We start from the raw sequence: 24,000 nt of genomic DNA on the forward strand, positions 1-24,000 counted from the left end.
GACACTTTACCCACCTGCTCCCAGTGCCACCCACACTGGTTTAAATGTAACTTAGATATTGGGTTTCACTATGTAAAAGCGCTTTGAGTCACTGGAGAAAAAGCGCTATATAAATATAATTCACATATATAGGATGCAATCTCAACTCGGCAAGATAGTTAGCTTGTTGCCTTGCTAGCTAAGTGTAACAGAAAGTTCTGTGGAAAAATTGATTTACCTGTCATTTCAGCCAAAGTCCGTCAACTAAACTTTGTCTAAATCAATTCAAGTACTTTTTTATTTGTTAGGACGTTCAGGTGTGAAGCAGCGTCAGCACAATAACACACACACAAATGTTAGGCACCATGGCGCTGAGATCATAAAACTTTTTTGTGGTCAACACTTTGCCTATCCTTGCGTTTTCATGGACAAAAGTTTAATAGTTATTTTTGTTTTTGTACCAGCCGAATGAGCAGCAGTTACAGTGTAAATAAATCTAAGTACATGCCAAAAATATTTTAAAATGAATTTAAAGCAGATGGCTAAATTAGAGCTACTGATTATGTTTATGCTCCATAATCCCATTATTTCGACTAATTGTTAAGACAATTGACGATTAGTTGCACAAATCCATCCAGTAAATAGCCACGTAACTTTACACAGTTATAGTAAGTGCACTTCAGTTAGTTTTTACAAACATTATTAGCCCGAGACTTTGTGTGTGAGTGTGTGCGTGTGTGTGTTTATGTTTGTGGATGACGACGACGACAGACATCACAATAATATCGTACTGTGGCCTAATACCGTGATAACATTGTACTGTGAGATTTTGACATTGTTACATTCCTAATAATTATTGATATTTCTTATGACCTATATGGACCAGAAATGTAACCTTCCTCTAATTACAATCCCCTCAGCTATCAAGACAGAAAGAAAAGGAAATGTCAACACAACCATGGAAAACACAAATAATCAATGTAAAAAATGTTTATAAAATAAGATTGAACACTAAACAATAACCTCTTAAAATGAAGGTGCACAAATAAGAAATATGTAAGAAATGCTTAAAAAATGTAACAAAATAGTGTGTGGAAATGTTATCATAGAAAAATGGGGAAAAATATTTTCTGCAGGTTTAGTGCCAGGAAGTTACGGCTGTGCTCTGAAGGGTGAGCGCGGCTAAGGTGGTGTGGTACCACCGGTCCGTTTGAAAAAAATAAATAAATAAACTGCCCTCCTGCTGGGGTGACTTTTCCTGCTTTATCCACAATTTATTCGCGCTCTGTAGCACTCATTTTTAGATGGAAAAATCAAACTTGACTGAACCTGATTGGCTGTTAGCGTGTCACTGCCACTGATCAGGGATCACTTCCTGCGTTGTTCGGTTACCAGAGAGTGAGTGCCTTTGTTCATGCAACCAACCTTGCTTCGCAACTTCCAGTTCTTACAACAAAGAAGAAGAAAAAAATCAAATGTTTCCTCAAGCACATTTTGTAATGATATTGATTAAGTGTCTATGGCGATATAAATTGATATCGTTTTATCTCCCAGCCCTGGTTTAACCACAATCACTTAAGAGTTTCTCTGTCTTAAGAAGAAAGCAAGTCCCCACCGCATACTCTCCAAGCATCTCAAAACAGATAAACATCAAGCAGTGAACTGCTATTAAAAGTGCACATTTCAAGGAGGCTGTGCATGCACTGAAGCACGTTGATGTTTATCTGCTGCCTTTAAGGCAAGAAAGTCAGGAGTTAAAAGGACGCAATGAGGACCACAGTTCATTTTTCCCCCCATTAGGGGTCTATAAGAAGTTGCAATCTGGAAGGGATTCCCCACTGGGAATAGACGGACCACCGAGGAGGAGAAGCCCTTTCAATGAGGGGCTCTCTCTAATGCACGGCTGCCGGAGTCACTCAGTCAACACACACACACACACACACACACACACACACACAGACACACACACACACACACACACACACACACTCACATTCTTGTATTTCTTACCTTCTTGAGACCTCCGAAAAATGCCTCCCTCTTTAGGACCACCTTTTCTAGATATATACAGATTTGTATTTACAACATTAATAATGTATACATACTATGCAAATATATTTTGTTTTTTGTAATGTGCTTAAGGCCGATGACAAACGAGTCTCGGACCACAGATGGCCCCCGTGCCGCACTTTGGTCAACCCAGCTGTAGAAGCTAACTGCTAATGGCCACTAGAGTCTTAGTACCGTAGTGTATTTGTTCATCCTATGGTCACATATAGGACGCGAGTTGTCTTACGTCTAGGGATGTCCGATAATGGCTTTTTGCCGATATCCGATATTGTCCAACTCTTAATTACCGATACCGATATCAACCGATACCGATATATACAGTCGTGGAATTAACACATTATTATGCCTAATTTGGACAACCAGGTATGGTGAAGATAAGGTCCTTTTTTAAAAAAAATTATAAAAAAAGATAAATAAATCAAAAACATTTTCTTGAACAAAAAAGAAAGTAAAACAATATAAAAACAGTTACATAGAAAATAGTAATTAATGAAAATGAGTAAAATTAACTGTTAAAGGTTAGTACTATTAGTGGACCAGCAGCACGCACAATCATGTGTGCTTACAGACTGTATCCCTTGCAGACTGTATTGATATATATTGATATATAATGTAGGAACCAGAATATTAATAACAGAAAAAAACAACCCTTTTGCGCGAATGAGTGTGAATGAGGGGGAGGGAAGTTTTTTGGGTTGGTGCACTAATTGTAAGTGTATCTTGTGTTTTTTATGTTGATTTAATAAAAAACAAAACAAAAAAAAACGATACCAATAATAAAAAAAACGATACATCTCTACTTACGTCCGCACCGGAAGTCGTAAAATCAGCTGTTCACCTGGCTGGTTTTTTCGGGGACGAATAGGGAAGTTCTTCTTTAGCTGCCGTCTTGTTTTATCATATATTGCTGCCTTTGCACCTGTTTACTTTTGTATGCACATTAAATCAACCAAAAATCCTGACTTTGGAGCAATGTTCACACACTCTAGAATTTGGCTCTCTAATGGATGCAATGGTTTTCTGTATTGGGACCATGATTTTGGTCCTAACTTGTTCACCGGTCCTCATATGGAAGGTACTTTTCCTTGTTGATGTCTCAAGAAGGGTAGAAGTACAAGAACACACACACACACACCCTTCAATCCTTGCTTTCTCGCCACTAAAACATTTTTGTGGCCTTTGAAGTGACTTTCTTTTAGCACCTGTGATGGCCTTTCCACAGTTAATCTAATCTGCGTGAAAATAAACTCACAAAAGGATGCACTCTTTCTTCCTCCACACGGACACGTTGACCCACTCATTCCGTGGCGGACAAGACAAGGCTCTTTCAGCAGAGAAGGCCTGCCTAGTCTTGGGAGGAAAGGAGGCGGGTGATGGAGTCTAGCCTTCACAACCCCCCTCGCCCCCAATGTTGATTACTGTCATTAGTACATATACAGGGAGCATGAGGGACAAATTAAAGGATGGATGCCGTGCAAAGTAAGATGGTAAATCAAACCGGAGAGACGCTCATCATTTTTCAAGTGTCGTTCTGTGGTTGAAATTTCCAATCCCATCCGCCTTAGGGAGTTGTTTAAATGTTCAACGTAATAAATACTCACGCTTTAAATAGGCCACAATTTGGGAGAAAATAAGGTTAAATGCTTCACTCTGGAAATTCCTGAGTGAGGCCATAGTTTCACAATGATATGCCCTAAGTATCACTAATCTAAACTCTGATGTGTCTTATAATTTTGGAACAAACGTTTAAAAACTGGCATACATTTTAAGAAATACGTTGCCCTATGTGCGCATGCGCGATAATTGTTGTTTCCTAGTCGTCATCACCAAAACGATGGCAATATGGCTAACGTTTGTGCTAATAACGCGTATCCGGCAATAATGTACATTGTCATCACTAGGGATGATGCTCGAACCCGGTTTTCCCGGTTGTTCGATAAGAAAAGAACCGAGTCCCTGGACTCAAATCCCTTTTTGAGAACCGGTACCCGTTGTCGAGACCACTATAGTAAAGAAAAAGAGTTGGTTCTTTATTCGAATCCCTGGGAACGAATCCCAAATGGGCAATGTTATGCCCATTTGATTGTAGACTCTTACTGACACCTTGTGGCGACTTGAAAATACTACACGTCATTAGTCTGGCCACTTCCAGGTTGGCAAGTCAGTTCAGTTCATGAGACAATTGAGAAGTAGACAAGTTGTGTTAGCTCTTACAAGCCTTGGAGAAGATAAGTCTGTAAGTAAACTGTTTAACTTGTTTATGTAACTCAATATTAAGGGGGAAAGTGGTTAAATTTAAAACTAAGATGTTTATTGAAAAACGATTTTTGTGCACTGATTCAATGGATGATTTGAGGACTTAAAATGGCTGCCAGTCGTGTATTTCCACCATCGAAATAGTTTCAACACTCAGAAGTATTTGTTTGATGATAGTACTGTATATTTGTGTGAAGCTAATATTTACATATTGTGTATTAAATTTGAGTATGTTAATTGAATCACATAGCTTATACATTTGTCATTATATGTATTTCAGTTTAAAAAAAATAAAAATAACAGTCCAGTGCAAGACAAAAGTAAAGATAGGAAAAGACAAAGCAAGATCAACAACAATAAAGAGCCTAATTGGATTAATCTGCTTTGGAACTTTATTAGACGTCTTGAATTGTTTGTTAGTTGTCTGCCTGTGTGTGTAGTTAGTATGTTCCAATAGCACTTTTTGGAGAGCTGTATTATTTTCAGTTTTGTGCCCAAGGGACTGAAAGTCCCACTTAATATACTTTGGGTAACAACAGTCAATATTTTTTTTTTTTTTTTTTTTGGGGGGGTAACAGTCAATATTTATTTATTTATTTTATTTTTTTCTTATAAAATAAAAGTGAGCTTTTGGTTAAACCAAATATTGTGTTTTTTTCCATATACAACAACCTATCTAGGTTCGATAAGAGAATCGATAAGGAATCGGTTCGATAAGAGGATTTAATAATAGGCTCGAACTCGATAATTTCTTATCAAACATCATCCCTAGTCATCACCAAAACGATGGCAATATGGCTAACGTTTGTGCTAATAACGCGTATCCGGGTTTTAATGTATATTTACTTTATAGCTACTGTGTAGAAACAAATTAAACACCAAATTGTTCATTCGTACGTCACGAGAAGACGGCGAAGCGTGTTTTAAAAATACTTCCTAGACGACAAGCAGAAATATGCCAATGGCGAATGTCGTTAAGGCGGTGCTATTAACATCAGAATATACATTTACTAGTGATGGGTCCGGCAACACCGATGCATCAGCGCATGCGTCGAGCTCATAGAGCAAAACCCTGTGTCGGTGCGCGTACCGCTTTTAGAAAGTCACGTGACTGATCATGAGCTGTTTCGGTCACGTGACCGATACGCAAACTGTGTCGCACTGACGCCTCCTCTGTGCCCTGTGAGCGGGTCTTTTCTACAGCCGGAGAAATAATAACTAAGAAGAGAAATCGTCTAAAATGTAATACGTTGGAAAAACTGTTTTTTAAAAAAATAAAAATGTGTAAAAAAATAAATAAAAAAATCCCAGTCCACAAGCATCCTCATTCACAACATGTTCTCTTAGATTTCCATGTTATGATACATGTTCACATTATTTATTGACTGTATCTAAAAAAGATAAAAATATATTTTTATTTAAATTAAGATATTAAATAATCCTAAATGAAATACAATGACTTGGTTTATATTATTGTATATACTAGGTCAGTGGTTCTCAACCTTTTTTCAGTGATGTACCCCCTGTGAACCTTTTTTTAATTCAAGTACCCCCTAATCAGAGCAAAGCATTTTTGGTTGAAAAAAAGAAATACAGAAGTAAAATACAGCACTATGTCATCAGTTTCCGATTTATTAAATTGTATAACAGTGCAAAATATTGCTCATTTGTCGTGATTTTTCTTGAACTATTTGGAAAAAAAGATAAAAATAACTAAAAACGTGTTAAAAAATAAACAAGTCATTCAATTATAAATAAAGATTTCTACACATAGAAGTAATCATCAACTTAAAGTGCCCTCTTTGGGGGTTGTAATAGAGATCCATCTGGATTCATGAACTTAATTTGAAACATTTCTTCACAAAAAAAGAAATCTTTAACATCAATATTTATGGAACATGTCCACAAAAAATTGTTGCATTTCTTTTCACAGTTCTTTTTGACAGACATTTTAAAAAAATCTCACGTACCCCTTGGCATACCTTCAAGTACCCCCAGGGGTACGCGTACCCCCATTTGAGAACCACTGTACTAGGTCATAAAATCAGTGTCAGTTGAGTCGGTCCATAGGTTGCCTGTAGGGATTTTTAATGTCCAGCAGATGTCAGTATTTAGTGACACAGTATCGACACAGTATCAATACAGTTTTGCAATGTGTCGAAACGCTTCATGACGCCTCATCAACCCATCACCAGTATTTAGTGATACAATATCGACACAGTATCAATACAGTTTTGCAATGTGTCGAAACGCTTCATGACGCCTCATCAACCCATCACTAATATTTACTTTATAAAGTCTGTGTCCAACGGATAAACATTGACCGTAGTTGTCACTCACATGAAGAAGTGGAGCATTTTAAAAGACTTCCGCGAGCAGTTGCTTCGTATTGTACACTGTTTTCTAAAGAGACATCGCCCACTACTGGCCTGGAATGCATACTACACGTAGTAGACATATAATGTTACTTAAAAATGTGAAGTTGAATAGAAGAAGTTGAAAGTCAAAACAAAACGGTATTTTTAATGATAACAATAACAATAATGTATGACACGTATATAGCATTCTTCAAGACAAGAAAAGGCAGTATGTATATAGAGTTAGACTTTGATGTATCACAAGTGTTTTCACTGGGGAGAATGTTGAGACATGACTATAAGCCCCAGGGGGGGGGGGGGGGGGGGGGGGGTTGGATGGCAGGATGCCTGAGGCTGTAGGACCTAGACTAATCTTGACCTAATAATAATGATAAAAATATGCAATCAACTATAACTGCAACTTTAATGAGCCCCCTTGCATATATTCCTGACTTTTATGAAGAAAAATAACTTTGCTCCATTGTAGCTGTTGGACCACAGTGGTGGCATGAAAAAAGTGTCATGTGAGTGGAAAAGTGGCTTCTTTTTTCTTTCTTTTTTTACAGTTGAATACATTAGACACCCTCCGCCCCCCAAACCCCCGAAAAAAAAGTTGCACACATTTTTCCAACATGAAAACTCTTTGGTGCGTGTGTGTGAGAGAGTGTGTGTTTGCAGGAAGTGTGACACTGACAAACTTCAATACTCTAAATTGTACGCATCAGACAAGAAGTTCATGTAAAAAATCAGATTGTGAATGACATTAAAGTAATCGTATTGTCCCTGTATTATACTACATATATAAATAAATGACCAAATAATGCATATAATCAAAGTCAGTAGTGTGTTAAAGATGTTTTAGCTATTATACAACTAATTGTAGTGATTTAAGGAGGGTTTTACCTTGAGTAGAATAAACCCGCAGATGAGAAGTGTTGCCATATTTTCTGTCTCCAAAATCCTCCTAGACTTTGCCTATCAACGATCGTTCCTCCCACCCCACGAAAAATATGTCAAAGTCCAAACTAGCGGGGTCTCATCCAAAAATCCAGCTCTCCAAATGAGTCAAGTAGGACAAAAAGTTGTAAAAGAAAAAAATGGTTGTTTGGAGTGGGAAGTTTCCTCATAGTCCGACGCTGTTGTCTCCCCAGAAAAAAAGTGATGCGTTCAAAGTCACTCCGTCATTTCTACCTCTTGCTTTGTGTGAATTGGCACAAAGTTTCTTTTGTTTCAAGTCGCAGGATGCAGTGACCGCGTACCTGTGCATACGTGTGTGTGCATGCGTGTATGTAATGTGTGTGTGCTCTCCTGCTTCTCCTCCACAGCACAGACGAGAAAAGCTGCTGGGTGAGCCAATAAACCATTTTCCTCCTCCCATGCCCTTGGCCCTCACAGAGGCCTCCTGATTGGCTGCATCCTAGGAGGGGCGTGGTCTGTCCTAACAGTCTGCCTGCTCAGAACAGTAACATCTTTCATCATTCGGGTCCCCAAACAACGGATCCAGCCCGCCAGTTTCCACGATCTGGCCCGCAGGACGTCCCAAGTAAAAAAATAAATTAAAAAAACATAAATAAAGTTAAAAAACAAATGGTATTCATTTATTTTTCTTTATTTATAATTTAATAAAAATTAAATAAATTAATTGAATTAATTAAAATAAATTTAATATTTATAATATTTACTCTTTGGTGTGGTAAAATTGTGGGGACAAGGGATGGACAAGACAAAAAAAATAGACGTATATATATATATACATATATATATATAAATAGGGATGTCCGATAATGGCCGATATCCGATATTCCGATATTGTCCAACTCTTAATTACCGATACCGATATCAACCGATACTGATATCAACCGATACGATATATACAGTCGTGGAATTAACACATTATTATGCCTAATTTGGACAACCAGGTATAGTGAAGATAGGGTCCTTTTTAAAAAAAATTATAAAAATAAAATAAGATAAATTAAAAACATTTTCTTGAATAAAAAAGAAAGTAAAACAATATAAAAACAGTTACATAGAAACTAGTAATTAATGAAAATGAGTAAAATTAACTGTTAAAGGTTAGTACTATTAGTGGACCAGCAGCACGCACAATCATGTGTGCTTATGGACTGTATCCCTTGCAGACTGTATTGTTATATATTGATATATAATGTAGAAACCAGAATATTAATAACAGAAAGAAACAACCCTTTTGTGTGAATGAGTGTGAATGAGTGTAAATGGCTGAGGGAGGTTTTTTGGGTTGGTGTACTAATTGTAAGTGTATCTTGTGTTTTTTATGTTAAATTAAAAAAAAACACAAAAAAAACGATACCGATAATTTAAAAAAAAAACGATACCGATAATTTCCGATATTACATTTTAAAGCATTTATCGGCCGATATTATCGGACATCTCTAATATATATATATGTATATATATACTGTATATAAGTATAGATGTAATAACTTGTTGCAAATCAGTAAAATGATAATAAGACAACTAATAATACAATCCATTTTCTAACGCTTGTCCCTCTCGGGGTCGCGGGGGTGCTGGAGCCTATCCCAGCTGCATTCAGGGGGAAGGCGGTGTACACCCTGGACAAGTCACCACCTCATCACAGGGCCAACACAGATAGACAGACAACATTCACACTCACATTCACACACTAGGGCCAATTTTAGTGTTGCCAATCAACCTATCTCCAGGTGCATGTCTTTGGAGGTGGGAGGAAGCCGGAGTACCCAGAGTGAACCCACGCAGTCACGGGGAGAATATGCAAACTCCACACAGAAAGACCCGAGTGATTCCCGGGCGCGGCACCGCTGCTGCCCACTGCTCCCCAAGGGGATGGGACAAATGCAGAGGACAAATTTCACCACATCTAGTGTGTGTGACAATCATTGGTACTTTAATCTTAATATATATATATACCTGTATATATATATTAGGGGTGTGCATCTCTTCCTTCAATGGTGATCTGATATGAATCTCGATACATGGGTTATGATAACTAACAATACTTTTTAAAACATTAAAATTCGATACAATGCGATGCAGATGTAAGCTTTGCATGGTGAAAAGAAAATTAAACGTATCATGTATCATGCCAGAACAATGCAATGTGTTTATCTTTTAAATAGTCACATACAAAACAAATGGTTCCTGCATTAATTATTAGCTAATAGCAGAAATATCAACTTCAAGGCATTGAAATCCATATACTTAAAGAAAAGAAGATGTGTGAGTTAAAAAATGCAAATTATGACCAGAACTGTAAATCAACTTTCTTCTGTTGATTCTTAGTTTAGTTGTATTTTTATTTGTTCTACATCGTTAAATATTAGAGTATCAAACTTGATCAAAACACTGAAGGGTTGTGATATTCACAAACGAACCAAAACTATTGACATGAACGAAGCGTTACAGTGACGCTTTTTTCTTCAATAAATATTTTTTACCTGCACGTTGCCTTCCCGTCTCTGCATCCCGAGGTCACGCCGCAAGCTTACAGCAAATAAGAACACAGATAAAGTTAAAGTACCCATGATTGTCACACACACACTAGGTGTGGCAAAATTATTCTCTGCATTTGACCCATCACCCTTGATCACCCCCTGGGAGGTGAGGGGAGCAGTGAGCAGCAGCGGTGGCCACGCCCGGGAATCAATTTTGGTGATTTAACCCCCAATTCCAACCCTTGATGCTGAGTGTCAAGCAGGGAGTTAACGGGTCCCATTTTTATAGTCTTTGGTATGACTCGGCCGGGGTTTGAACTCACGACCTACCGATCTCAGGGCAGACACTCTAACCACTAGGCCACTGAGCATAAACAAGATAAGCTACAAAAAAAGACAAAACTCTCAAATCTATTTTCTTTTTTTCACTTTCAGTATGGGCAAATAGGTAGTATAAACGATATAAAGCAGTGCAAATATGGATCATACATGACATTATTTTTTTAAAGCAGTGCAAATAGGAGTATTATTCCTTGCTCAGGGCAGTTGTTGCTCTTGGGTGAAAAGTGTTTTTAAACTTCTTATATCTACGACTGAAAATGGATATACAGTATACTGTATTTAAGCCACATTTTGCTGGACGATATATTGTCCCACACATTTGTTCAGACAGTTGATGTGTGATGGAGCTCTGAAGATGGGTTTGGCTTTCCTCAAACACCATGTGTGGTATCTGTCATCGAAGGGAGGTGTTGATGAGTCTCTGGAGCGCTTTGCCTTCTGCAGCTGTGCAATTTATATACTACACACACATGCAGGGTGCCAGGAAACTTACTGTGGAGCAATCAGGAGTGGCCTGGGATACAATGTTTGGCCCTGAACTTTTTGGTTCAGACTGCCCCGCTACAATCCCAGACCAGATGTAGGCTCACGTCATGCGATGCTAAAAGGGTTTGCAGGGGGAGAAGCGAGACAGCGAGTGAGACAAAATGTGGACCTGAGCGCAGCAAACTGTCGTTACCATTAACAAATAAACGTCTGTCCAGTGGTCCGTTAACGATTGGCCCAATGTAACCCCCGTGGTTCAGTCCCTGCTTTTCTGTCCTGACACAAAACCTGAGTCACCAGCATGCTATCTACCGAGCTAAGAGCCCGGGCTATTAACCCAATAGCCAGCACTGCTCTTGAAGACGTCAAGTAGTGAGGTTTAATAACGTACACATGGCCCAGCCCACTGGCTGGCCTTCGTTACACGAGTAGGCTTCATCAGTTCATGCTCATAGACTTAGCTTGGTCAGATCTAAGTCTGATTGGTCAGATCTAGTCTAGACAAGTCTAAATTTTGCGTTGTTTATGTTAGCAGGAGGAACAATAACAAATAACTTCTGGCAGTTTGCTAGAGCAGGAATTGGTTTAAGGCTAGCATGAAGATTCCAGCCAGCTGGTCTGCTCAGGTCTTTAGAACATGACCAGGAACACCATCTGCTTTTTGAACCTTCCCAGAGTGTGGCAGACTTCATGTTGACTGTAGAAAGTGTGGGTTTTTTTTTTGTCACAGCAGGGGATCTCGAAGCGGAGAAAGAAGATGTTCAGTTCTTCTGACAGTTCTTCCTCTGCTGTTGTGAGTGTGTGGGACACCTGTCTTGGATTGTTACTAACAAGGTAGACTTTTATCTTTTCTTCGATAACTTTCTGTAGGTTGTCTATGCAGGCCGCGATGTAGTGTTTGATCTCCAGACTCCAAGGCTGCATTCCTCTCCTTGAGAAGAAGCTCAACCTCTCCACGCATTCAGGGTTTGTGGTTTGGACAGACCTTGGGACGTGTGATATTGAATAAAACATAAAACATCTGATTTGCGTCTTCCAGGTTATTCTGCTCAAAAATATTCCAGTCTGCTCCAGTCTAGAAACAGTCCTATAATTGCTGATCTCCTTCTTCGTTCTTATTATTATTCCCGAGTGACAGGGTGTAAACTGGGATTAGCAGAATGGGTTAGACCAGCCCACATGTGGTAGTGCAGGTCTAACATTATAGTGTACAATGGTACCTTGGAATTCCCTTCAAAAAGGTCTAGCAAAACCTTAATCATACAAAAACCAAAACAATTTTTCCAATAAAAAATTATGAAAATCCATTTGCTCTGTTTCAGACTATGAGTGTCTTAGAATTAGGGATGGGTACGGAATCCGACCAAATTCCATCGATACTACCGGGTATTGGTATGGTGTTCATAACATGGCTCCATAAAGTTTTTTTGCGGACTCTCTCATTGACTCTTTCGTCTGAGCAGTTGAGGGGGCGTGGTCTGTATGTTAGGGTCAACTGATACAGGCTGTATGCACGGCTGATATAGAATCAATCAATCAATCAATCAATGTTTATTTATATAGCCCTAAATCACAAGTGTCTCAAAGGGCTGTACAAGCCACAACGACATCCTCGGTACAGAGCCCACATACGGGCAAGGAAAACTCACCCCAGTGGGACGTCAATGTGAATGACTACGAGAAACCTTGGAGAGGACCGCATATGTGGGTAAGCCCCCCTCTCTAGGGGAGACCGAAAGCAATGGATGTCGAGTGGGTCTGACATAATATTGTGAAAGTCCAGTCCACAGAGGATCCAACACATCAGCGAAAGTCCAGTCCATAGTGGGGCCAGCAGGAACCATCCCGAGCGGAGACGGGTCAGCAGCGTAGAGATGTCCCCAACCGATGCACAGGCTAGCGGTCCACCCCGGGTCCCGACTCTGGACAACCAGCACTTCATCCGTGGCCACCGGACCTGTGCAACTCCCCCTCCATAAGGGAGAGGGGAGCAGAGGAGAAAAGAAAAGAAAAACGGCAGATCAACTGGTCTAAAAAGGGGGTCTATTTAAAGGCTAGAGTATACAAATGAGTTTTAAGATGAGACTTAAATGCTTCTACTGAGGTAGCATCTCTAACTGTTACCGGGAGGGCATTCCATAGTATTGGAGCCCGAACAGAAAACGCTCTATAGCCCGCAGACTTTTTTTGGGCTCTGGGAATCACTAATAAGCCGGAGTTCTTTGAACGCAGATTTCTTGCCGGGACATATGGTACAATACAATCGGCAAGATAGGCAGGAGCTTGACCGTGTAGTATTTTATACGTAAGTAGTAAAACCTTAAAGTCGCATCTTAAGTGCACAGGAAGCCAGTGCAAGTGAGCCAGTATAGGCGTAATATGATCAAACTTTCTTGTTTTTGTCAAAAGTCTAGCAGCTGCATTTTGTACCAACTGTAATCTTTTAATGCTAGACATAGGGAGGCCCGAAAATAATACGTTGCAGTAATCGAGACGAGACGTAACGAACGCATGGATAATGATCTCAGCGTCGCTTGTGGACAAAATGGAACGAATTTTAGCGATATTACGGAGATGAAAGAAGGCCGTTTTAGTAACACTCTTAATGTGTGACTCAAACGAGAGAGTTGGGTCGAAGATAATACCCAGATTCTTTACCGAGTCGCCTTGTGTAATTGTTTGGTTGTCAAATGTTAAGGTGGTATTATTAAATAGATGTCGGTGTTGAGCAGGACCGATAATCAGCATTTCCGTTTTCTTAGCGTTGAGTTGCAAAAAGTTAGCGGACATCCATTGTTTAATTTCATTAAGACACGCCTCCAGCTGACTACAATCCGGCGTGTTGGTCAGCTTTAGGGGCATGTAGAGTTGAGTGTCATCAGCATAACAGTGAAAGCTAACACCGTATTTGCGTATGATGTCACCTAGCGGCAGCATGTAAATACTAAAGAGTGCAGGGCCAAGAACCGAACCCTGGGGAACTCTGCATGTTACCTTAACATAGTCCGAGGTCACATTGTTATGGGAGACACACTGCATCCTGTCAGTAAGATAAGAGTTAAACCAAGAGAAGGCTAAGTCTGTCATCCCAATACGCGTTTTGATACGCTCTAATAAAATATTATGATCAACAGTATCGAAAGTGGCGCTAAGATCAAGAAGCAGCAACATAGATGACGCATCAGAATCCATCGTTAGCAATAGATCATTAGTCATTTTTGCGAGGGCTGTCTCCGTAGAGTGATTTGCCCTGAAACCGGATTGAAAAGGTTCACAGAGATTGTTAGACGTTAAGTGTTCATTTAGCTGCTGTGCAACAATTTTTTAGAGGATTTTCGAGATAAACGGAAGGTGGGACACCGGCCGGTAGTTTACCATGAGGTCAGGATCAAGGTTAGGTCTTTTGAGTAGAGGATGAATAACCGCTTTTTTGAATGCTAGGGGAACAGTACCAGAGGAAAGTGATAAGTTTATAATATTTAACACTGATGGACCTAATAATACAAAAAGCTCATTAATAAGTATAAGTAGAATAAGTAGAACTACTCTGTCTGCCGCTGAGACCCTTCTACCTCCCAAGAGAGTTTTAGAAACGTTTTAGTATTGGCTGTGATTTGACTTCTTAAAATTGCAAATTCATAGTCTACTTTTTTTTTAACCAAGAAATTAAAAAAATAATAATTAAGATTTAACAACGACCCAACAGTTATTTTCAGCTCATTCTTAAACGTCAAGTTAAAGAACATATATAATTTTTAGAGAAATCAAGATTTAATAACACATTAACACACACATACGTAAATGTGAACATTGCCCATCCCTACTTAGAATAATCGACTTTTTCACAATCCGATTCGGAGAAGACTGATTTATTATCAATCTCGCAGTTGAATTATTGAATCTCTCCATGGGAGGACAGCAAATGTGTTGGAAGTACAAGCCCTGGCAAAATGATGGTATCATCAGACTTTTGCAGATGATGTGGTCCTGATGGCTTCATCTGGCCAGGATCTTCAGCTCTCACTGGATCGTTTCGCAGCTGGGTGTGAAGCGACTGGGATGAGAATCAGCACTTCCATGTCCGAGTCCATGGTTCTCGCCCGGAAAAGGGTGGAGTGCCATCTCCGGGTTGGGGACGAGACCCTGCCCCAAGTGGAGGAGTTCCAGTACCTCGGAGTCTTGTTCACGAGTGAGGGAAGAGTGGATCATGAGATCGACAGGCGGATCGGTGCGGCTTCTTCAGTAATGCGGACGCTGTATCGATCCGTTGTGGTGAAGAAGGAGCTGAGCCAGAAGGCAAAGCTCTCAATTTACCGGTCGATCTACGTTCCCATCCTCACCTATGGTCATGAGCTTTGGGTTATGACCGAAAGGACAAGATCACGGGTACAAGTGGCCGAAATGAGTTTCCTCCGCCGGGTGGCGGGGCTGTCCCTTAGAGATAGGGTGAGAAGCTCTGCCATCCGGGAGGAGCTCAAAGTAAAGCCACTGCTCCAGATGAGGTGGTTTGGGCATCTGGTCAGGATGCCACCCGAATGCCTCCCCAGGGAGGTGTTTAGGGCACGGGGAAGACCAGGTCTCCCGGCTGTCCTGGGAACGCCTCGGGATCCCCCGGGAGGAGCTGGACAAAGTGGTTGGGGAGAGGGAAGTCTGAGCTTCCCTGCTTAGGCTGCTGCCCCCGAGACCCGACCTCGGATAAGCGGAAGAAGATGGATGGATGGATGGCATCAGACTTAGAGGATGTTTATTCAGTTGTTTAATTTCGTAGAAGACAAGCAGATAACAGACATGACACAAAACTATTGTAATTTCAACTGGCAACTTTTGTCCTTTAACACTAAAATAAGTCAAGAAAATAAAATGTGGTAGTCAGTGACAGTTTCCGTTTTAGATCAAGCACAATGATTCAAATCAGGGAATCATTCAATTCTGTGGAAAATTATGTATTTACCCTGTAATTATTAATTTCCTCAACTAATACCTGCGTCAAATTAAATCTGTTTATTAGTCTGCAGTTTATAAGGAGTGTTCACACTTAGGAGGGCTGTTTGGATTGTGTGGATTGGCATAAAGCATAGCTAGAACACGAGAGATGTCAATTGAAACAAAGGAGAGGATCAAACTTCTGCAAGAAGGTAAATCATCATGCAATGTTGCAAAATATGTTGATTGTTGACAGTCGGCTGTGTCAAAAATGTGGACCAAGTACAAACAACATGGAAAGGTTGCAAAAGACAAGCATACTGGTCAACCAAGTAAAATGTCAAAGGGTCAAGACAGAAAACTTCAAACAATATGTCATGAAAATGTGCAGCAAAAAATTTTTGCAAATAGGTGGAAACTGGACCGAACTGTAGAACGCTCCTAAAGGAAATGGCATTTAAACAGGGATGTCCGATAATATCGGACTGCCGATATTATCGGCCGATAAATGCTTTAAAATGTAATACCGGAAATTATCAGTATCGGTTCCAAAATTATCGGTATCGGTTTCAAAAAGTAAAATGTATGACTTTTTAAAACGCGCTGTGTACACGGACGTAGGGAGAAGTACAGAGCGCCAATAAACCTTAAAGGCACTTCCTTTGCGTGCCGGCCCAGTCACATAATATCTACGGCTCTTCACACACACAAGTGATTGCAAGGCATACTTGGTCAACAGCCATACAGGTCACACTGAGGGTGGAAGTATAAACAACTTTAACACTGTTACAAATATGCGCCACACTGTGAACCCACACCAAACAAGAATGACAAACACATTTGAGCCATTCTATAGTTTCACTTTGCTTGATCTAAAAATGAAACTGTCACTGACTGCCTCAATTTATTTTCTTGATTTCTTGAAGTCTTACTTAAAGCCAGAAAGTTGCCATCTGTAATGACCGTAGTTTTGTGTCATGTCTGTCATCTGCTTTTTTCTACAAAATGAAACAACTGAATGAACATCCTCTAACTCTGATGATTCCAACATTCAACCAGGTGGTTGTGTTTGTAGAAATGATTGCCTCCCTTGTCAGTCACTCCTTGTGTATTTGCTGCACTGGTCTGCGAGACAAAAGGGAGCATGTGAGTGAAAGAAGAAAAGAAGCAGGGTTTTTGATCTCTTGCAAGTGAAAAGATTAGAAAAGCAAACGACACACCTTGTAAAGTGAAGAGAATGCACGGCAGGGGGCCTCGGACCAAGTGTTGATCCTACAGACACAACAATACTACCACTACTATTACTGCTGCACTACTTGCACTTCAAAGCTGCAGAGGGACGTTGTGATTCCGATCAAACGTGCAGCCATCGCTCTCTTTTTGCTCCCTCATGCATGGAATTGCCCTGCATTGTCGTCCTGTCCAAGTTGAGAGGTGTCTGGGCAGCTGCGTTAAACACATTACTGATTACACAGCAGTTTTACATGGCTCTTATTGTTTGGAACCAATGAACATTTCATATTTCTGTCTTGCGATGATCATACTTGTTTGTTTGTGATGCTGATACTTGAGTCATAGAGGAAAATAGATTTACTTTATCAATGCTAACCAATGTTAGCATATATATATACACTACCGTTCAAAAGTTTGGGTTCACCCAAACAATTTTGTGGAATAGCCTTCATTTCTAAGAACAAGAATAGACTGTCGAGTTTCACATGAAAGTTCTCTTTTTCTGGCCATTTTGAGCGTTTAATTGACCCCACAAATGTGATGCTCCAGAAACTCAATCTGCTCAAAGGAAGGTCAGTTTTGTAGCTTCTGTAACGAGCTAAACTGTTTTCAGATGTGTGAACATGATTGCACAAGGGTTTTCTAATCATCAATTAGCCTTCTGAGCCAATGAGCAAACACCTTGTACCATTAGAACACTGGAGTGATAGTTGCTGGAAATGGGCCTCTATACACCTATGTAGATATTGCACCAAAAACCAGATATTTGCAGCTAGAATAGTCATTTACCACATTAGCAATGTATAGAGTGTATTTCTTTAAAGTTAAGACTAGTTTAAAGTTATCTTCATTGAAAAGTACAGTGCTTTTCCTTCAAAAATAAGGACATTTCAATGTGACCCCAAACTTTTGAACGGTAGTGTATATATATATATATATATATATATATATATATATATATATATATATATATATATATATATATATATATATATATATATATATATTTTTTTTTTAAATTTATTTATTTATTTATTTCCAAAAACACATCACCAATAACCCCAAAAAGAATTGTTTGTCACAATGATAATATAATTAATTTTATTTATGACCTCTATTATTAATGTGTATACACTATTATTTTACGTAAAACGTTTTGTAGTGTTTTATTTATGATACTTTGATTTATTGAGTTTATTTTTATTTTTTTAACATGAACACACTTACAACATAATACATCACACCTAATTTCATTTCATTTGTCTTTAAATCATGTCCGAAAAGGAGTAGGAAGAAGAAAAGCTTATTTAATCTTACCCCTTTCCCACTTCAGAGCGTTTACAAATACATATGTTTATTTACTGTCTTCTTTTAGTAGCACAATGACATCAGGGAATGATTAATACAGCAGTTATTGCAATATATAATTTAGGGACGGCGTGGCGAAGTTGGTAGAGTGGCTGTGCCAGCACTCGGAGTGTTGCTGGTTACTGGGGTTCAATTCCCACCTTCTACCTTCCTAGTCACGTCCGTTGTGTCCTTGGGCAAGACACTTCACCCTTTGCCTCTGATGGCTGCTGGTTAGCGCCTTGCATGGCAGCTCCCTCCATCAGTGTGTGAATGGGTAAATGTGGAAATACTGTCAAAGCGCTTTGAGTACCTTGAAGGTAGAAAAGCGCTATATAAGTATAACCCATTTATCATTTAAGTCTGTTATGATAAACATACTGAGATGAAGAATATCCCGTTTTCAATAAGGTTGAAGGTATTTCCCATAATTATTTTTCCTTGTACTTTGTTAGCACTATTAATTTGAACAACCTTTTAAACTGGATCTTATCAGTACATTGTTTAACTTCTTTGCTTAATCCATTCCACAGTTTAATTCCACGCACTGATATGCTAAAGGTCTTAAGTCTTTAATCTGTTTTAAGTTAGTTTTTCTTCTAAGGTTATATTTCTCCTCTTTAGTTGAGAAGAATTGCTGAACATTCTTGGGTAGCCTGAGGTTATAGTTTGCTTTGTACATCATTTTAGCTGTTTTCAATTTTACCAAATCGTTGAATTTTCAATATTTGTGATTCAATAAATAAAGTGTTTTTATGTTCTCTATATCCAACATTATGTATTATTCTAACTGATATTTTTTGTAACAAAGTTAGTGAATTAAGTGTACTTTTGTAGTTATTTCCCAATATTTCTGCACAATAACTCAGATATGGTAACACTAGCAAGCAGTAGAGAATATGAAGTGATTTTTGGTCCAAAACCCATTTTGCTTTGTTCATTATTGACGTATTTCTTGCCACCTTATGTTGTATAATTTTTATGTGAGATTTCCAGTTAATTTTATAATCTATTATTACACCAAAAAATGTAGTTTCTTTTACCCTTTCAATGTCTACTCCGTCTATTTGTATTTGTGTTTGACTTCTCCTTCTACTGTTACCAAATAACATTATTTAAATTTTACTGAGATTCAAAGATAGTCTGTTTTTGTCAAACCATCTTTTTAATTTGTTAATTTCTTCTGCTATTATTTGTATTATCTTCTGTGTGTTCTCTCCTGAACAAAACACAGTTGTATCATCTGCAAATAAAACTAATTTTAAGTCCTTTGTAACTTTACAAATGTCGTTTGTATAAAGATTAAACAATTTTGGTCCCAGTAATGATCCCTGGGGTACACCACAAGATATATCTAGCTGTGTTGACATATTTTCACCTATCATCACATACTGCTTCCTGTTCGTTGAATGGCTTCTTACCCAGTTCAATACCAATCCTCTGATGCCATTTTGTTGTAATTTTTTAAAATTAAAATATCATGATTAATTATGTCAAATGCTCTTGTAAGATCCATGAATACTGTGGCTGCACATTCTTTGCCATCTATTGCATTGGTAATTTCCTCTGTTATTCTAATTAATGCTATCAATATTGAGATATTTGCTCGGAAGCCATAATGGTTCTCCACGAGCGTTCAACTTTTGTTGATACATTTGTCTAATCGGTTATTGAATAGATTTTCCATGATTTTGGAAAACTGTGGCAGTAGTGAAAAAGCTCTGTATATATTTTTATATTACTTACAGCTCTGCCAATTTGTACTATTTTATACGGGTTATGGAACTGAATCAAATGACTTAATTTTGTTCCATTGCTATATTTCTAGAATGCTAATTTTTACAAAGTATACATCTATTTAGTATACAGTTTTTAATATTATTATATTAGAATACTATATCATATATAATTACTGCTTATGGGATATTTTGTATGATACATCATTCTTCTATTCCTCTAATTTAATTATTTTTAATGGACATTTATCCTAATAGTTATCTTATTTATTTTTGTTTTTTTTATTATTCCATGGCAATATTATTCCAACATTGCCATGTTTCTGAAATACGTGATTTATGTTTATATTTAATTTTGATTATGTCATTTTAATGTATTCTTTATTATTTTATTTAAAACGTTCCGCACTGTTTTGTAAAAGCTAAGTTCTTAAAATACATATTTTATTTTATTTACAGTTCTGCCAATATGTTGTATTTTATATGGGCCACAACACTGAATTACATGCCTTATTTGACTTCATTTTGTTACATTATTTTACTTTCAAAATGCTACTTTTAATATACACTATTCATCTATTTAGTATACAATTGCTAATATCATTATATTAGAATGCTGTATAATACATAATTATATGGGATATTTTTCTATAATGAATATGTTTCTTTAATTTAATAAAGGACTGCTAATTTTCCCCCCAAATTTTTTTTTCTGTTTATCTCATTATCTATCTTATTTCACTGTATTATTTCGAATGGGCCATGTTTCGGAAGTGAACTATTCATTGTATGAATGACTTACATTTGATTATAGGATTTTAATGTAGATCATCTTATACAAAACACATTTTTATATAAACTATGTTTTTTTTTACAGTTCTGCCAATTTGTACTCTTTCATATGACTTATTTTACTTAATTTTATTACATTATTTTATTTTCAGATTTTCAATGTTATTACTGTATCAGAATATTGTTTAGTATATATTTGTGTCGGATATTTTCTTTAATAAATTATTCTTATTTTTCTTTAATTCAATAGATAATTGATCATGTATTTTCTTTTCATTTTTTATGCATTATTTTTTATAGGCCATATTTCTTTAATAAATGATTAATTTTTATGTGAATGTAGAAATACTTTTTTTTATGTACAAATTAGGGATGTCTGATAATGGCTTTTTGCCGATATCCGATATTCCGATATTGTCCAACTCTTTAATTACCGATACCGATATCAACCGATACCGATATCAACCGATACCAATATATCCAGTCATGGAATTAACACATTATTATGCCTAATTTGGACAACCAGGTATGGTGAAGATAAGGTCCTTTTTTTAAAAAAAATTCATAAAATAAAGTAAGATAAATAAATTAAAAACATTTTCTTGAATAAAAAAGAAATTAAAACAATATAAAAACAGTTACATAGAAACTAGTAATTAATGAAAATGAGTAAAATTAACTGTTAAAGGTTAGTACTATTAGTGGACCAGCGGCACGCACAATCATGTGTGCTTACGGACTGTATCCCTTGCAGACTGTATTGATATATATTGATATATAATGTAGGAACCATAATATTAATAACAGAAAGAAACAACCCTTTTGTGTGAATGAGTGTAAATGGGGGAGGGAGATTTTTGGGTTGGTGCACTAATTGTAAGTGTATCTTGTGTTTTTTATGTTAAATGATAAATGATAAATGGGTTATACTTGTATAGCGCTTTTCTACCTTCAAGGTACTCAAAGCGCTTGGACAGTATTTCCACATTCACCCATTCACACACACATTCACACACTGATGGAGGGAGCTGCCATGCAAGGCGCTACCAGCACCCATCAGGAGCAAGGGTGAAGTGTCTTGCCCAAGGACACAACGGACGTGACTAGGATGGTAGAAGGTGGGGATTGAACCCCAGTAACCAGCAACACTCCGATTGCTGGCATGGCCACTCTACCAACTTCGCCACGCCGTCCGTGTTGATTTAATTAAAAAAAAAAAAACGATAATTAAAAAAACGATACCGATAATTTCCGATATTACATTTTAAAGCATTTATCGGCCGATAATATCGGCTGGCCGATATTATCGGACATCTCTAAAGATCATCGTATATAAAACACATTTTTATATAAACTTTTTTTTTTTTACAGTTTTGCCAATTTGTACTCTTTCATATGACTTATTTTACTTAATTTTTTTACATTATTTTATTTTCAGATTTTCAATGTTATTATTGTATCAGAATATTGTTTAGTATATATTTGTGTCGGATATTTTCTGTAATAAATTATTCCTATTTTTCTTTAATTTAATAGATAATTGATCATGAATTTTATTTTATTTTTTTTGAATTATTTCTTATAGGCCATATTTCTTTAATAAATGATTAATTTTTATGTGATTGTAGGAATTATTTTTTTTTATGTACAAATGTATTTTTTCTCATTTTATTTTCCAGGTTCATACTTTTCTCTAATAGACTTAGACTTAGACTTCCTTTTATTGTCATTCAAATTTGAACTTTACAGTAGAGATAAGAAATAAATTTCGTAACATGAGCTCATGGTAGCGCAGGATGAAAAAGCAATAAGGTGCATATATAAATAAATAAATAGGTTACTGTACAGATAAACTTTTTTTTTTTCCTGCAATAAATGGTATTGAATTCATTAATTGCAAACATGCATACAATTACATTGTAGTAAATCACATAATTACCATTTCACATCAACAAAGGGCTTTTTTTTCGGTGGTCTGCCATCAAATGTAAACATGATTTAATGAATGTTATTTCACACTAAACTAGATGCTGCTTTGCCAGAAAAGAGGTTATAAACAATAGCAATCACACATTAAAAAGAAGGGATTAAGGCTAATTAAAGCGACAGGGGGAATAAAACAGAAAAAGCATTAAATGACTGCAACATTGCTTTATGATGTATGTTTTTGCCCTCAGGTCTGGAGAAGTTGATAGTGGGAGTGGGGTGCAAGGGGGAGGTCAGGACTCGGAGACGCTGCAATGAGGTGAACGTGAGGCGTGGACCCCTCCCACCATTGTCAGTAACCTGTACTCTTCTTCACCCTCCTGCTCCACTTCCCTTATTCACTATTCTCTGCTTTATTTGACTTGGGGGGGGGGACAGTTTGGTTTTATCACCCCCACCCCCCGTACCCCCACCTTCCCACTCGGCTCAATTGTACCTCGGAGGTGTTTATGAGGAGGCCGACAGGATGTTGGGCCCACCAGGAGATCAAAGTGTCCTCCTAAAGTCCAATGTGAGGTTGCTCACCGCTGACCTTTTCACCCGCGGCGTCCGGACATCACAGACGCGTGCTAGGAGGCGGGTCTTTGGGGACGCTTCCTTCCTTCTCGCCGCAATCACCGCTCTGTCTCCGGTGATAAGATAAAACCCCAAAAAGGGAGGAGGATGAAGCCCAGTATAAGCACTTTAAAAACGCTGGAATGTGATGGCAGGCCTGAATAGGGCCAACATAGGAAACAATGGGAATGCATTTCGTCCGTTCTAGGGTCAAACTGCAGCCATTTTCAGCCTTTATTGACAGTAGGTACAGCAATTTTTTAAGTAACGTTTGAAAATGTTGAACTTTAAAGAATCATAATAATAACAGGTCAACTTATACCAGGCCTGGGCAATTATTTTGACTCGGGGGCCAAATTTATAGAAAAAAATGTGTCTGGGGGCTGGTATATCTACAAACCCCGTTTCCATATGAGTTGGGAAATTGTGTTAGATGTAAATATAAACGGAATACAATGATTTGCAAATCCTTTTCAACCC

General features: G+C 37.9%; 1 protein-coding gene across 1 annotated transcript in view; it reads right to left on the bottom strand.

Moving 5' to 3' along the window:
• nradd (neurotrophin receptor associated death domain) overlaps positions 1-8,025 on the bottom strand; it is a 35,329-nt gene extending 27,304 nt beyond the window's left edge. Inside the window, exon 1 of the mRNA XM_062064193.1 lies at positions 7,566-8,025. Within this exon, the coding sequence (XP_061920177.1) occupies positions 7,566-7,604 (39 nt within the window). The 5' untranslated portion in view covers positions 7,605-8,025. The remainder of the gene's footprint in view (positions 1-7,565) is intronic.
• Between the last annotated feature and the right edge of the window lie 15,975 nt (positions 8,026-24,000).

Source organism: Entelurus aequoreus, linkage group LG11 (assembly GCF_033978785.1).
Source record: "Entelurus aequoreus isolate RoL-2023_Sb linkage group LG11, RoL_Eaeq_v1.1, whole genome shotgun sequence".
NCBI classification, from domain to species: Eukaryota; Metazoa; Chordata; class Actinopteri; order Syngnathiformes; family Syngnathidae; genus Entelurus; species Entelurus aequoreus.